Source organism: Gymnoscopelus microlampas (genome assembly GCF_963454915.1).
Source record: "Gymnoscopelus microlampas genome assembly, chromosome: 2".
Taxonomy (NCBI): Eukaryota; Metazoa; Chordata; class Actinopteri; order Myctophiformes; family Myctophidae; genus Gymnoscopelus; species Gymnoscopelus microlampas.
This window is the reverse complement of record NC_139939.1, coordinates 43138484-43154865: the sequence shown is the minus strand read 5'-3', so window position 1 is coordinate 43154865 and position 16382 is coordinate 43138484. Positions and strand designations below refer to the sequence as shown.

At 42.7% G+C, this 16382-nt stretch overlaps 1 protein-coding gene across 1 annotated transcript in view; it reads left to right on the top strand.

Moving 5' to 3' along the window:
* The window catches only part of cacna1ib (calcium voltage-gated channel subunit alpha1 Ib), a gene marked incomplete at its 5' end in the record, with an annotated part of 168381 nt that overhangs the window by 99591 nt on the left and 52408 nt on the right, over window positions 1–16382 (top strand). Inside the window, 7 exons of the mRNA XM_084071481.1 lie at window positions 809–987; window positions 1323–1449; window positions 4471–4596; window positions 5058–5147; window positions 7311–7503; window positions 10838–10989; window positions 12349–12458. Coding sequence (XP_083927607.1) covers window positions 809–987; window positions 1323–1449; window positions 4471–4596; window positions 5058–5147; window positions 7311–7503; window positions 10838–10989; window positions 12349–12458 — 977 coding nt within the window. The remainder of the gene's footprint in view (window positions 1–808; window positions 988–1322; window positions 1450–4470; window positions 4597–5057; window positions 5148–7310; window positions 7504–10837; window positions 10990–12348; window positions 12459–16382) is intronic.

Below are 16382 nucleotides of genomic sequence, written 5' to 3'. Positions count from 1 at the left end.
TTGTGTCGAAAAGTTATAGGTGTATAGTATATATAATATATATACGCACGCACGCACGCACGCACGCACGCACGCACGCACGCACGCACGCACGCACGCACAGTGATGTTCAAAACTTCCATAAGGAAAAGACATGCAGTCCGTCCGTTCTCTAGATATATTGACATGACACTCATCATGGGTGGCAAACCTCGCACCGGAAGTTTGATGAAATACAGTGGATGGAGCCAGCTGGACCAGCTCATGAACAAACATTATTTCTGAACGATTGCGACCTTTGTCATAGAATCAGTTCAGGAATATAAAATAAATCATATCACACATTGTTTTCTGCTTTGTGTACACTGTATCATTTTATAGAGGTATCTAAAGGGCACAAAGTATGTTTCTGAACGGCCAAAGTATAGCGAGACTGTCCACCATTTCCTGTCTGGCAGCCAGATCTCGTGATACCTCCGAGACAGAAACGATACCTGCCGCTGTTTAGATGCCTCAATAAAATGATGTGCTTTGCACATCGAAAAGCAAGTGATTAGAAAAAACAACCTGTGATATGTCTTTTATATTCCTGAACTGATTATATGACGGTCACAATCGTTCAAAAATAATGTTTGTTCATGAGCTGTACCAGCCGGCTCCATCCACTGCAATGTATTTCATCAAACTTCCGGTGTGAGGTTTGCCACCCATGAGTGTCATGTCAATATATCTAGAGAACGGACGGACTGCATGTCTTTTCCTTTCAAAACCTTCCTTGGTACTATGGAAAAGGCTTGTTACCCATCCTTCTCTCCTTGCCTTTCTTCAGGTGGTGTCCATGGGTCTGTATGTGGGAGAGAAGGCCTACCTGCGGAGTAGCTGGAACATCCTGGATGGTTTCTTGGTCTTCGTGTCACTGATTGACATTGTGGTGTCCATGGCGGGCGGGGCAAAGATCCTAGGGGTGCTCCGAGTTCTTAGGCTGCTCAGGACACTACGCCCCCTCAGGTAAGGAGGGCCAACTACAGCTTCAATTAGACTGCAGCGAGACGGGAGTCCTGCGTCAGAATCAGAATCAGAATCATAATCAGAATCAAACTTTATTGTCACATCACATCACAGGTAATATGGGTGAAATTCTTAATTGTGTCGCAACAAGTTGCGTCGCAACTTGTTTCTCTCTCTATGCTTCTCATATTCTTTATCAAAATGTGAAATAAAGAACCAATCCTAATGTGAACTATCTTTTTTTATTATTATTTTGGACCATTTGTACAGTTCTCACTGATCTCAACTGATCTCTCTCTCTCTCTCTCTCTCTCTCTCTCCCTCCCCCCTCCCAGGGTGATCAGCAGGGCTCCAGGTCTGAAGCTAGTGGTGGAGACCCTCATCACCTCACTTAAACCTATCGGCAACATCGTCCTCATATGCTGCGCTTTCTTCATCATCTTCGGTATCCTCGGTGTCCAGGTAAACATCATCATCATGCATCAACACAGCCCTAGCCAACAGGTTTTCAGCTCTTCTATCGGGAACTTATCTCACAAGTGTTTAAGTATTTATTTGGATTCTCTGCCATAGTTTAATTGGTCCAGAGAGGGACTAGTTGAAGCAAATATATTAATCAGTAACTTGCAGCTCACTGCAGCCTTTCCAGACTTGGTTGTCCTTATCTATAATGTTTTCTTCATTATCTTTGGCATTCTTGACGTCCAGGTAAACATCATCATTAATGCATCAACAACGGCTCCTGCCAACATTTTATATAGTAGCTGTCATCCAAACAAAGAAGTAGACTAAACCTGGGATAACTGCATTTGCCAAACATATTGTTCAATAGAAACTGGTCCCTTTTCAACATCGTCATCATGAAAGTAAAGTTTAGTTTAGTTTAGTTTAGTTTATTTAGAACATTGCTATATAAAAATAGAAATGATACATATCAAAGAAAACAAGTTGCAGTGCGATGAAAGGAAAAAGCCGGCAGGCTTATTTGGAATACTTTCCTTAATGGAAGAGGTCATTAAATAACATAGATTAAAAGTTCAATAAGAACAAAACAAAATAATACAAAGGGAGCACAATAAATAAAAGTCAACTGAAGTGTAAGAAAAACAGCTATAGAAAAGTTCTCCTCTTATGAGACCTGCCATTAAAAGTGTAAAAACCAACATAGCTTTGATATTTAAAAGTGTGAACTTTTCATATAGTATAATATAATATGATTATTATATAATATATGATAATTACCATTTCTATATCAGATGTCATTTAGTTTAAAAAAAACAAGTGTAATCAAACTTTTGAGGCCCTGCAACACTGTACAAACAAGAACAAATTGACTATTCGCATTGCCTTGCATACCGTCTTCTCTAGCAATGTGATTTATTTAGCATTTTGGTCAAATGATCTCAATCAGGTGACTGTCCCTGTAACAGAATACGAATGTATGTTTCTCTTCTGTAGCAGCCTCTCTGACAGGCAACCAACTAATGTTCAGAGGTCTCTCTCTCTCGTCACACTTCTTTGTCTTCATTTCTCAATGAAAAACAATGATCTTTCCATTGACACCTTGCTGACGCGGCAAGGACAGACTGTTCTTTCAGCCTCTGTGTTCAATCCCATTTGATTCGCTACATCTGTGAATTGAGCATGATAGTGAAAGTGCTGTCACGGATCAAGGCAGAACCCATGCCAAATACAGACACTGACAAAGCAAAATACCATACTGCAGGTGAAATGAAGGTCTTTATTCAAACGAGGCAGGGGTTAAGAGACAGTGGCAGGCTGGTGTATGGGCTCAGAGATATGGATATCCAGGTGGTGACTTGGCACAGGAAAGAGCTGGCTGGCGGCTTGGCAGACTGGTGAAGCAAGCAGGCAGGCAGGTAATCTGTGAATAAATAGCACAGCGATCTGGCGGGTACTGGCTGTTGGCGCAGGGCACTTGTAGTGTCATGGAGATGACTTAAGATTATCTTCAGCACTCGGCCTGAGGGCTGCTGATAAACAGTGTAACACTCATTTGGTATTGTTTTTTTTATACAACAGTTCTAAAAGCACAACAATAAAGAACAGTAATAAGCGACAACAGATTAGTATTTGTTTGCTTTTTAATCATTTATCTGGCTCAACCAACACAAATAGTTCCGCAACTGTATACTGGGAGTGGAGTGGACTGTTGCCGAGCAACATACAGTATACATTTGCACACTGGCTTGCTACTTATTGTCGGTCCACATGTCACCATAAGCCAGGCAGCTACTTTGTATTTTGTTGTTTCCATTTATTGTGCAACCAGTGAAATAAGAGTATGTCGACATTAGATTTGGTGACATGAGTGATTCCAATTCAGGCGTATTTCCGTCCCTTCGTCCTCTACTGATGATGACCATTCATAATTTAAGACAAAAGTTATTTTTGGGGAAATCTCCATCCTTGGAGTGCAAAGTTTGTTACAACATAGCTAAGATGGATAGCGACCGGCCGTTAATGTAATTGACGGTTATTAGAACACCTGGAGCAGAGTGATGCATAAAAGTCCCAATGGCTTCATACTCCTCCAATCAAATTATAATTGATGATAGCCCTGCGTGCTGATTGCTGATGATGAGCAGGTGTTGATGATGAGCAGTCAGAGAGCGAGAGTAAGAGAGAGTGAGAGAGAGAGAGAGAGGTGGAGAGAAAGTGGGATGGGGTGTGGACAAGAGACTGTGTTCTGCGTCTGTGAACCAATTGTGATGGTGAAGCCTGATAACCCCCATGGTGTCCATCTGATACTCCCTGACAGACGTGCGTGCGTGCGTGCGTGCGTGCTGTTTGTCACTGATAGAGTGATTGATTCACTGACTGAATTTCCACAGATTTCCAGTACTGGATGTAAGGTAGCTAAACTATGGAGTGACAGAGCCATTGCATTAGAGGTCAGGAAGGGAGAGGAGAGAGAGAGAGAGAGAGAGAGACCGAGCAGACGGGAAAGGCACAAATGGACAGACACAAAACACCAAGCACTCCACAGTCATACTAAAAGCTTGGCTAAAAATAACAAAAGCTCATTCACAGGTGTTATGGAGGAGGGGTTGTGATCAGTGGTCAATTTGGGACTAAGTGTGTCCATTTTCCCTTAAAGGGACAGAAAATGGAGCAGAAAATACAGTATGTGCTTTTCCATGTCATTTATGTCGTATGTTTTGGGGCGGAGATCCCTCTGTTCTCCACATCTCTCTAATAAATTCCTTCCTCTGGAGGAGCTTACTCTGGAGGAAAATGTATTCTTGTTATGGTACAGTACAGTGATATGCAGATTTATAACCAACTTTAACTTTGTATTTGGTATTTGATGTCGCCGCATTTACTGTAAGTGGTGAAATGTGTGTGTGTGTGTGTGTGTGTGTGTGTGTGTGTGTGTGTGTGTGTGTGTGTGTGTGTGTGTGTGTGTGTGTGCGTGTGCGTGTGTGTGTGCACGCGCGTGTGCGATCTGTGTCTCCCAAGCTCTTCAAAGGAAAGTTCTACTACTGTGTTGGCATGGATGTGAAGAACATCACTAACAAATCAGACTGTCTGGTATCAAACTATCGATGGGTTCATCACAAGTACAACTTCGACAACCTTGGACAGGTATGAGAGAAAGACAATGTTGTCTTGTTTCTCTATACACACAGGGTCTGTTAAAGGGTAAGACCACTTTGGTAGAGGTTTGGGTTGTGTAGTTACCTTGCCATGATCTAACTCGAAAGGTGGACAAGAAATACAAAATAATTGCCCCATTGATTAGAACATTTTAATTTAAATCTAAACATGCCCCTCATTGACTTACATTGTAAGGTGAAACAGCTCTCAAAGTCAGACAATATTGAACATCACCAAACCCAGTACTGTTTGTTTTTTTCATAAAAATGTTAACTTCCTGTTTATTTGGCTATTTTTATTAGGAAGAAAACTCAAACTGGATCCACGGATCAGGATCAGGATCTTCAAATAGTAAAATCAACAGGAAGTTAACATTTGGATGGACAGACATGCAAATGTGTCCGTGAACATGAATGTATAACTGTGTGTGTATGCATGTGTTCTTCCAGGCACTGATGTCCTTGTTTGTCCTGGCCTCTAAAGATGGATGGGTCAACATAATGTACCATGGGCTGGACGCTGTGGGCATAGACCAGCAGGTATAACATCAACCACTTACTGTATACATCCCTGTTTTTGGGAATGTTATTATATAGGCAAACAATTTAAAAACATTTCAAAAACCCATCAAGTACTGGGAGCTGTTTTAGTTATTTTTTAAATAGAGCTTAAAGCGATAGTTCACCCCAAAATTACTTTTTTTCTATCGATTACACACCCCATGGAAACCTGAATTCAGGGATATTTTTTTGTTTTTATCACATTCCTAAGCCAATAATTTAATGAGCGGCGGAAAGATGCTAATGTCTCCGGTAGGAGACTCAAAGTTGACACTTTAGCATCTTTCCGCCGGGCATCAAATTATTGGCTTAGGAATGCGACAAAAACAAAAACATTCAAGGCTTCATGGGGTGTGTAATTGATTGAAAATAAGTGATTTTTTTTGGTGAACTATCCCTTTAAGTGGTTATTAGCATTATTTCCACTCTCACAAACAGCTACCTGTTAATATAAAGACTGAAATAACTAACTATAAATAGTTTGCAATTTACAATCTGTGACTTATTGTAATGATTTTACATCATGTGAACCAATCTGTATGGTAGAGTATGTAAATAAAATATAACCATATTGGTCGGAGGTGGTCTCCCTAGTCTTCCATTGAGAAAGTTAGACTCTGGTGTACTGTCGGAAGGACACTGTGGACACAAAGTGATTGAAAATGTAATTGAAAATAAAGGTGCGCTGCCACCTTTATTGTAGTTCGGCCATTGTTGCAATTACCTCTAACCGTTGCGACAGAGCGATAACGGACATAAAACGTACTATACGGCCGCCACTCTCAGACTCTGTTGCTGAGACCCTCATCCACGCTTTCATCTCCTCCCGCCTGGATTACTGTAATGGTGTCCTGTTCGGGCTCCCCAATTAAGCCCCTGGAGAGACTGCAGTATGTGCAAAACTCAGCTGCCAGAGTGCTCACCCGCACCAAGTGCTGGCAGCACATCACCCCCATCCTCAAACACTCCACTGGCTTCCGGATAAGTTCTGCATCTACTCCTCCTCACCTATAAAGCTCTCCATGCCCTAGCCCCACGGTACCTGTCAGACCTCCTCGAGGATTACTCCCCAGCGCGGAACCTGAGGTCTTCTGACTTGGGCCTCCTCACCTCCCCTCACAGCAATAAGCGGACCGTTGGCGATAGAGCTTTCAGTGTGGCAGCCCCTGCCCTCTGGAACTCTCTCCCCATGGAGATTCGCCAGACGCCAACACTGGACTCTTTCAAGTCTGCACTGAAGAGACACTTGTTTACTCAGGCTTTTGGCAATTAGTTTGTTTATTTTGTGTATTGTAAAGCGTCCTTGGGTTTCTGAAAGGCGCTATATAAATTCAAGTTATTATTATTATTATTAATATTATTATTATTATTATTATTATACGGAATGTAACTTCAATTTATAGCCACCAACTAGCAAGTGTGTGTGTGAATGTGCTAGAACTCACATACACACACATTCACACAGAGGTCAGAAGACGGACACACCCCTTACAATGGAGCTACAAAGTGAAATTGAAAAAATCCCCGGGCTGCATTTGAAAATCTATTAGAAAATCAATTAGGAGTTTTACTCTGCGAGTCCGTTTTGTCCCTCCACAGGGAGAAGTGTACTGGCACTGAATGACTAATTCTAACGTGTACCTACTGCCCCGCACCATGCTTTGAATGTTTTACTCTTCCCCAAATTGAAAATTATTCTCTAAAGCCTTGCGCCATGAATAATGAAAGTGGACAATTGTGCGACTAATTGTGTCCGCTGTCCTTTTAAAAGGACAACAAAAGTACTTTTATATAATTTATACATGATATATTTTTGAATAATGTTCTCCACATTGCTTCCTTTGGACGACGTTCCTTTGTACCTCGTTCCTCTGGAGGAATATTAATTATTGCTATCCCACAGCACACTCAATTTCAAAAGAAGAGTGCAACTCTCATCTCTGGTTCTATCAAATAAAATATGAAAGCACAATGAAATCTGACCAATCACCTCTCACTGTTTATATTCCTTTTCTTTGTTTGTCCTTCAATCTCCCTGCCATCTTTTCTGATCCTTTCTATACACATTCTCTCCTATCACTCCTCTCTTCTCATCTCATACTCTCTCCTCCTCCTCCTCCTCCTCCCCTTCCTCTCCCCCAGCCGTCGATCAACAACAACCCCTGGATGCTGCTGTATTTCATCTCCTTCCTGCTCATCGTCAGCTTCTTCGTCCTCAACATGTTTGTGGGCGTGGTGGTGGAGAACTTCCACAAGTGCCGGCAGCACCAGGAGGTGGAGGAGGCGCGGCAGCGCGAGGAGAAACGCCAGCGGCGCTTGGAGAAAAAGAGAAGGAGTAAGTGGATGAGGGGAGAAGAGGAGGAGCGGAATGAAGTGATGAATGGATGGTGAGGGTGTGTACGTGCGAAGAGATAGAGCAGGGGTCTTCAATAGGGGGTCCGGGACCCCTAGCGGGTCCTCAGAGGTACTAAAGGGGGGCCACCAAGTCGTTGTGTGATATGACTTTTTTTCCCTTTTTTTTTTTACATTAACCACTTAAACCCTAGCAATGAATCAATCAATCAATCAATCCCTTTTCTGAGGAGAACTTTAGCCAAATATAGCAGATCTACAAGCTGTTGTGAGTTTGTAGATCAGCTATTTTGGGCAAAGAGGTATAGGTGTAGACGAGGAGGAGCAGACCAAGTAAAAAAAAGACAATTTTATACAATATAAAGGGGGTCCCTGCTTCGACACAAGAGAAGAAGAGGAATTAGAGAACAGAGAGAGGGAAATGTCCCCGGGGAGAAGGAGAAGAAACTAAGGTTGTGGGGTGCAAAGGAGCATTATAGGGACTGGGACAGAGGGAGCACTGGGAATACTTGATGACGGAGAACACAAAGGAGGACGAAGAGGAGTATAGCACGTGGAAGATGAAGGAGAGACAGGAGAAGATGAAGGGTGGGAGGACCTTATGGGTAAAAGGGAGCAAAATGGAAGGGATGGATGCCGGGGATGAGAAGTCGTGGGAGAGAGAGAGAGAGATGAAGAGAAGAGACTTGAGAGGTGCGAGGAACAGAGAGGGTATAGACGGAACGGAAGATGAAAACGAGTGATGCATGGAGGAGGGCAGGTGGAGGAAGCAAAACAGTGGGATGTGAGAAATGACAGAGGAACGTGGGAAATGAAGATGAGTAGCGGTGGAAGGTCGGGGAGCAGAGAGGGAAGAGAAGAATAGGAGTCGAAGATAAAAGAGACGGACATCACGAAAAAATGGTTGAGAAAAATGGAGGAGAGAGAAAGTTAAAGGACCATACCGCTGTCATTGTCTATTCACGGCTTTGGCTTAATGGCTTTATTTGTTCGATTTCACGTTTGTTTTCATTTGGTCCAAAGTCATTAGAATGTCACCGATATCTGAATAAGTCTGTCGGCGTTGGCTGAACGTCACTGTTTGGTTAATAAGTCATGTATGTGAGATGCCATGTAGTGTATAAACCACATGCTGAGTATAATCCATAAGACCGGGAACGCATCTGTGTCATTTTAAGATTTCGCTATTTTTTGAAAAATCTTGGAGAATGTGTGCACATTTTTGAATATATATACAGTATATATTTTTTTAATCGAATATTTTTAACTCCGATCTGTGCTTCTGGGGGTCCCTGGAACAACATATTTTGAGATGGGGGTCCGTGGCCATCATTTTGCCATGGAAAAGTTGGAGCACCACTGATATAGCAACATACAGTGCATACATACATTTAGAAAACATTCTTAGATATGTATTTGGCTGCAGACCCATCTGAAAATGTTTTGTTCCAAGGACCCATAAAGGCAAAGATTTGAGTTACAAATGTTTGCTTTAAAAATATATATATATATTCAGAGATTTGCCCAAATGTATGAGCTTGTATATCTGCTAGTTTTGAATATCCAAAGAAATCTTAAAATGACACAGATGCATTCCCGGATTGAATGGGTTAAATGTGGCTCCTGTCATGTCTCACATCACTCGTCCATATCTCTTCCCCTTACGTGGGAAACAGAAACTGAAAATAACGACACAGTGAAAGGTTGTGTGTTGAAGTCTCTACAGTCACTGTAGGAGTCTCTTCAAAAACAGTGTCTACAATTACATTTTTCATACTGTACTAAATTGAACAGAATGGACAAAACCAATGCTTCCTCAAAAATAAAAATAAACACAGTGGCCCTCATTTATCAACGGAGCGTATAAACCGGTGCATATTTTTCCATATATTCGGCCGTACACCAACGTCGAAGTCACATTTATCAACGCATCCTACACAGCTGATCCCAGCGTATTTGGTCCCAGCCTTGATAAATCTGACGTCTGAAAACGAGCGTCATTTAAATAACACGCCCTTAAATATTCTCGAAACACCCCGATTTTACGACATGAAGAACCAGAATACGACCAAAGAAAGAGCTTAGCCGGCTCGCCTCGCCTCGCTGCCTGTCAAGTCACATAAACACACCCCACACACACACACATAGGCACGCACGCACACATGCACACGCCCCCCTCTCTCTCGCTCTCTCACACACACACAAAGAGGAACGATAGGGAGACCAATTATGACATCCAGAGAAAGAGGAGTAGAAGAAAGGGCCAGATACAGTGCTGGGTGGATGGACATTGAAAAATTAGGAATAATAATCATCCCTGGGGGCTCACATGACACGCAGTGATAGAGGGAAACTCAATAAGACAGAGGGAGCACGGAGCAGTGAAAAATGAAGCAAAGACAGACATGGAAGCATCAGGCAGAATCTTAATTACAAGAAGGAGACTTTCAAAAACATACTGTCCAACATAAAACAAGAATAAAGTTAAATTGAGTTAACTTTTGGGGCTTTGGGGGGTTGACGAGGTTTATAACTGTGCCTTCAGGCTGTATCTCTTTTTTCCAAACGCCACATATTATTAATATCTCCAAGTTACTTTAATCCTGTGTGCAGATATTACATGGTTTAATTAACCACATGAACCTTCTAACGTCACTATATTCTGGGAATGTCATAATAGGTGGACATTCAGCGTAAATAGCAGATCTACAAGCTCTCAACAGTGCAGGGCATTGTTGTGAGACTGATGTAGATGGGGGGGAAAAAGGAGGGGTCCAAGTACAGAACCCAAGTAACGAAGCGTACAGGATTTACGTGGTTGAGTGGATGATTTAGCTATAATGTTATAACTCTATCCCCATTCTCTTCATGTTAACTCACATTATCTTCATCCCTCCTACAGTATATTGTCTTTCTACTTTTATTGCTTTGTTCATCCTGTTTTTTCTGCTTTCTTTAAATGTTCTGTCCCATTTTCTCGCTGTCTTCTCTTCTCTTGGACGCATTGTGAGCTTGTAGATTTGCCATTTTCAAATGGCTGAAATATACACCGGGCTGAAGTGGTTTGCGTGTTTTGTAATAATAATCAAAATCTACAAAATAACTAGTAACTCAAGTTTTCATATAATTCTAGTGGAGTAAAAGTACAATATTTTCCTCTGAGATGTAGTGGAGTAGAAGTAAAAGTACTGAAAATTGGAAATACTCCAGTAAAGTAAAAATACCTCAGAATTGTACTTAAGTACAGTACTTGAATAAAAGTTACTTTACACCACTCTCTCTCTTTGACCTGTGTCCCGACTCCTCCCTGTCTCCAGAGGCCCAGAAGGTGCCGTACTATGCATCATACGGCGAAGCCCGTCTAGCGGTCCATACCCTGTGCACCAGCCACTACCTGGACCTGGTCATCACCTTAGTCATCTGCGTCAATGTAATCACCATGTCTCTGGAGCACTTCAGCCAGCCACAGGTAGGCTATACTCGACCATCTGGCCTATGTGTGTGTGTGTGTGTGTGTGTGTGTGTGTGTGTGTGTGTGTGTGTGTGTGTGTGTGTGTGTGTGTGCGTGTGCGTGTGCATCTGCATGTGTGCGTGTTTGTGCGTGTTTGTGTGTGTGAGAGAGAGGTGTGTCATGTGTGGAACGAGCTCAGCATGTCAAACATGAGTGCCACGGTGATGATGTTGATCAAATTCTATTTTCTGTCTATAAGTCTAAATGTCGCTGTGTTTTTGAAAATGGTTTGTCTGATGTGTGCCTCTCTTAGATCTAATTAAATTTGTTCCAGTGAAGCCTCTCTTTCAATCCAGTTTGATATGAGTAAATAGGCTTTATTGCCATGATAAACAGCTCCTAATTTATAATGCCAATGCAGACACCACAGTCTTTCTCACACAGTCATTCAATTTAAATTTAAACAAGAAAGAAATGACAAGTCATTTTCTACCAGATGCTGTGTGTGTGTGTGTGTGTGTGTGTGTGTGTGTGTGTGTGTGTGTGTGTGTGTGTGTGTGTGTGTGTGTGTGTGTGTGTGTGTGTGTGTGTGTGTGTGTGTGTGTGTGTGAGTGAGAGATTTCGGATTGCTTGATTTTCTCGCCAAACCTGGCAACATTGAATATGCGACGCTAAACGCTAATAATGTTTTTTAAATAAGTGGTGGCAACATTTTTAGACACCACACGGGTCTTCCCAACAATAGCGAAGATTAAAGTCAGGGTGAACATAGCCAAATAATAACTTAATAGCCAAACTAGGTCTAATGAAGCACGCCAGCATTTAGGCTAACTCTGTTGCCTGAGGCCAGCACTGTCTGCAACTGTTGCGGTGTTGAAGGAGGGGAGTGGAGGGCGGTTACTGCGGAGGACGGGCCGTCTCCCCATTGGCTTAAAGGACAGGCAAAACGGGGAAGTGTCCCCATTGGCTTTAAAGGAGTGAAGGACAGCCAGGATAGCCAATGATGCAAATGCAAATTTTTAGGATGGCGATTTTTAGGATGACGATTAGGTCTGACTGTTTATAGACTCAGGCGCTCTTCGAGCACCTGGTAAAAATGCTTCATCGGGAAGACTGTTAAAAGATAAATAATACAATTTTGCATTGCTTTGGTAATATTATCAATCAATAATCAATAATTATATTGATTGGTGTGATTATCAATAATCACATCAAAACGGGGGAAAAAAGATTAGGCTTCACCAGGATTGATCTGCTTAATACAACTGTGATTAGAGAAACTGTGCAAATCTCATCCTCTCTCTCTCTCTCTCTCTCTCTCTCTCTCTCTCTCTCTCTCTCTCTCTCTCTCTCTCTCTCTCTCTCTCGTTCTCTCAGTCTCTAAGTTTGGCATTGAAGTACTGCAACTACTTCTTCACCTCCACCTTTGTGATCGAGTCATCTCTCAAGCTAGTTGCCTTTGGCCTACGGCGCTTCTTCAAGGAAAGGTACAAACGAGGTTGTCTGTGCCACGAGGGCCTGTGTTCGCTGTGTTGGAGTATGTGAAAAGTGCTGATCCTCACCTATGAATATCTATGATGTTCCAAATAAGAAAAGCAAAATGCTAATGCTCCACCGATGGCTGTATACATGCTTTGAGGCTTGCTATGTTGTGTGTGTGTGTGTGTGTGTGTGTGTGTGTGTGTGTGTGTGTGTGTGTGTGTGTGTGTGTGTGTGTGTGTGTGTGTGTGTGTGTGTGTGTGTGTGCGCGTGTGCGCGTGTGTGCGACGCGCGTGCGTCCATAATTTGTGCTTCCTCCGAGTCATTCCTTCTTTCATTACTCCATCTGTTGCTGTTTCTCATCAGTTCCCTGTGATGGAGCATTGTAGTCATTATCAGATAAGGCCTATACAGAGTTCATGGCCTATACAGTGTTCATGGCCATGGCCCTTGTGTGGGGCTGGAACAGGACCAAGTCTGCATGCATGCTCAATGACTTAATTCCTCAATTCACTTAGAATTATTTCAGTCATGCACGTAGGTTGTCTTTGTTTGATATGGCTGCTCGCCATGCAACGCGAAAGGAATAACATTTAATCATGTGTCTTAATCAATACACACATTTGTGTATTGATTTTTTGACGTGACAGGCGAGGATGACATGATTTACGATTCAAAGCCACCATCAATACGGCACTGCAGACAAGCAGACGTCGCACTGCTCGCCGCGGGCACTCCATTCCACCTCTGACGGTGTGCCTGCCTTGTTTTAAATGTATTTACTGGCACATAAACCTTTTAGGAGTTGGGAGTGAGAAACTACATCAGTCACATGACACAGGACTACCGAGAACGTTGAAAAGCAATTTGACCTGTGTCGTGTCAAACGTCTGACGCATAAGTAGATTTTGTGCAACTCGTCACCATATTATGATCCGGGACTGAGAATGTGTAGCTCTTAAGGTTGTTACACACCGGGGCGAACCGGCGAAAATAGCGAATATACGCAAAATTCGGACTCGTTCCGAATAATTAAAAGACGCTTTTTCGCTTCGCTTTTTCGCTTTTTCGCTTTTTTGCTCCATGTACGGAGCCATTGACTTTATAAGGTTTTTAAAAAAAACGCATTATTCGCACGAAAAAATCGCCCCGGTGTGTAAGGACCTTTTGAGTTACATGATAGTTCAGGCAAGCACGGACGTCGAGCCAGTCTCATGATCATACACCCTCCAATCACATACGCCCACGATCTTAAAGGAACAGCTATTGGTGGTCTTTTCAATGTAAGCAGACCAACGCTCACTGTTACATGCTCTCACCACTACCGCAATGACAGCTCGTCAGTTAACAAACTCCCTCCACCTCCCCAGCCTCTTCCTGTTGTATCATTTAGGTATTCTTTATGTCAGCATGTCACTCGATGCGGGTTATGATTCTGCATTCTTAATATATGAGTATCATTATGTTCTTCCTCGTGGGGGATTATATGCTCTAAGTGTCCTGCTTACAAATATTTGATATGGAGCTTCGTGGAGACAGAACCACCCTGCCAAATAAAATACTATGTAAATGGTCTTTATCTTGACAAGAGTGTTCTGACTGAAAATCAGTATTACATAATTACAGTGGCATTTATTACCGCGACAACATTTTGGCTGATGAAGCCTTCATCGTCTTCATAGCTGAGATGTTGGTGCAGTAATAAATGCCACTGTAATTATGAGGAGTTTGTTGCTATTAGTATGAGTAGTTATGTATGTATTGTCCATTGCCTGACACTGACACAGATGAAGCTACAATCTGTTTTATGTCTGTGGTTTCTCGTTCCCAAACACCGAACTACAATAAAGATGACAGCAGTGCATCTACTGTCCAATCCAAGGCACCATCTGCTTCAAATAACTTTATTGATATTTTTAACCAGTCGGTGTCCTTGACCAACATCAAGGTCGACATTTCTCATTGGAGGAGTAGGGAGTCCACATCCAACCACTGCAGATGTGTTATATTGCATTAACATACTTGACCATACAGATCGGTTAAAATGTTTTATTCATTCAAATAAGTCCTGGATTGTAGCTTTAAGCATGTATGTCAACTCTCTGTATCGGTGACTGCACATCTGTACCCTCGATACCATATAGCACTTTATGTAATTAATATGACAGCAAAAGTTTATCCCTTATATTCCCTTCACATTCACATCGATGCTTTTTTGTTGTTGTTGTCATAATATTGTTGTCATAATGCAGTTAGGTATGAGTCAGGAACGAGTCATTCTGATTTCACATTCTGCTAGACGCTACTGCCAGAAGTGTGTGTGTGTGTGTGTGTGTGTGTGTGTGTGTGTGTGTGTGTGTGTGTGTTTGTGTGTGTGTGTGTGTGTGTGTGTGTGTGTGTGTGTGTGTGTGTGTGTGTGTGTGTGTGTGTGTGTGTGTGTGTGTGTGTGTGTGTGTGTGTGCGTGCGTGCGTGCGTGCGTGCGTGCGTGCGTGCGTGCGTGCGTGCGTGCGTGCGTGCGTGCGTGCGTGCGCGCGCGCGTGCGTGCGCGTGTGTGTCCTAGCTTCAGCTGTAAGCCAGTGGATCAGTTATCATGCTGTCTCTATCTCCGGTATGAAAGTGTTGGCTGTTCTCGAAGAGTGGATTACTTCTTCCCTGTTGCGCCCCAAGTTAATGTCTTAAACCTAATTTAACATGCCTTTCTCTCTCTCTCTCTCGACTCTCTCTCTCTCTCTCTCTCTCTCTCTCTCTCTCTCTCTCACACTCTCTCACACTCTCTCCCTCACCCTCATAACACTTTTGTAAAGCAGCCGTTTTTCAGATTCCGTCAAACCTAATGTATTGCTTCCATTTCCACTCTGTCTCTTTCTCATTCTTTCTATCTCTGCTTAGTTTTTTGTGTGTTTTTAGAACTCTGTACCCTGTGGTTAGAAGCACTATTGACTATTTGTTCTAGAACTTTGGTGCTGCTTGCTGATATTTTCGGCAGACCAGTACTAGTCTCGCGTAGCCAGACCCCACAGAAAATGAAAAACAGCGACCTCTGCTTTTCTGATATTCTGTGGAGTCTGGCAGGAGTATAATGTTAGACTAGAGCGCAGGGAAACACCGGTTTCATGTCTGCCTATAGCGCATCACTTCCGGTTGGTGCGACCATGTTTTCATTCCCACTAACAATATTTCTACACGGAACACTAACACCACTTCTCCCAGAGAACATGGATGGTTTTGGTTATAAGCCCACTTGTTTCTACGATGAAAGAGTAATTTAAAATGTGAATATCTTTCCGTGGTTTTGTCCGCTCCGAGGACGCTATTGTTAAATTAGTTTCGGCTAGTTTCGAGGGGGGGAGGGTGGATTATGGTGGATGGACACGTGAATCCCGCCCACTACATTTGATTGGGTAAAGCGCGGCCCACTTCCTGATCTGAAGGCAGGCCCACTTTTAGCCAATGCGCACTGGTTAGGACGAACCGCTCCGACAGATTCCACCGCAGGTCGGAATCTGTTCTTGAGAGATTAGACCAGTACAGACCAGAGGCAGTGATTAAGACAGTTTTCTCATCAAAAATGGCATGTTTCTAGTTCACACTGATATACGTTAGCCGGTGTTATAACAAGCCTGCATGGAATCAAAACTGGAACTGGAACAATTAAGCCCTTTTTTGTTTTCCTTTTTTAATTGCCCAAGTCCTATAGTAGGTTGACCTAAGTACGACAGAGTGTCTACAGTAAGGCTTAGAATGCTTTAGCTTAGTTCATGGAAAGACAGATCATCATTGAGTTCTTTTCATACTATCTTATCACTCAAACAGAGAGCGTCTCCTTTCAAACCCCAATGGTTCTAATCAGCCCCCCGCCCACAGGAGTGGCCCAATTCTCTCACAACTTGCTACAAAAATCCCTCATGAAAAAATATATAATCAACTACCT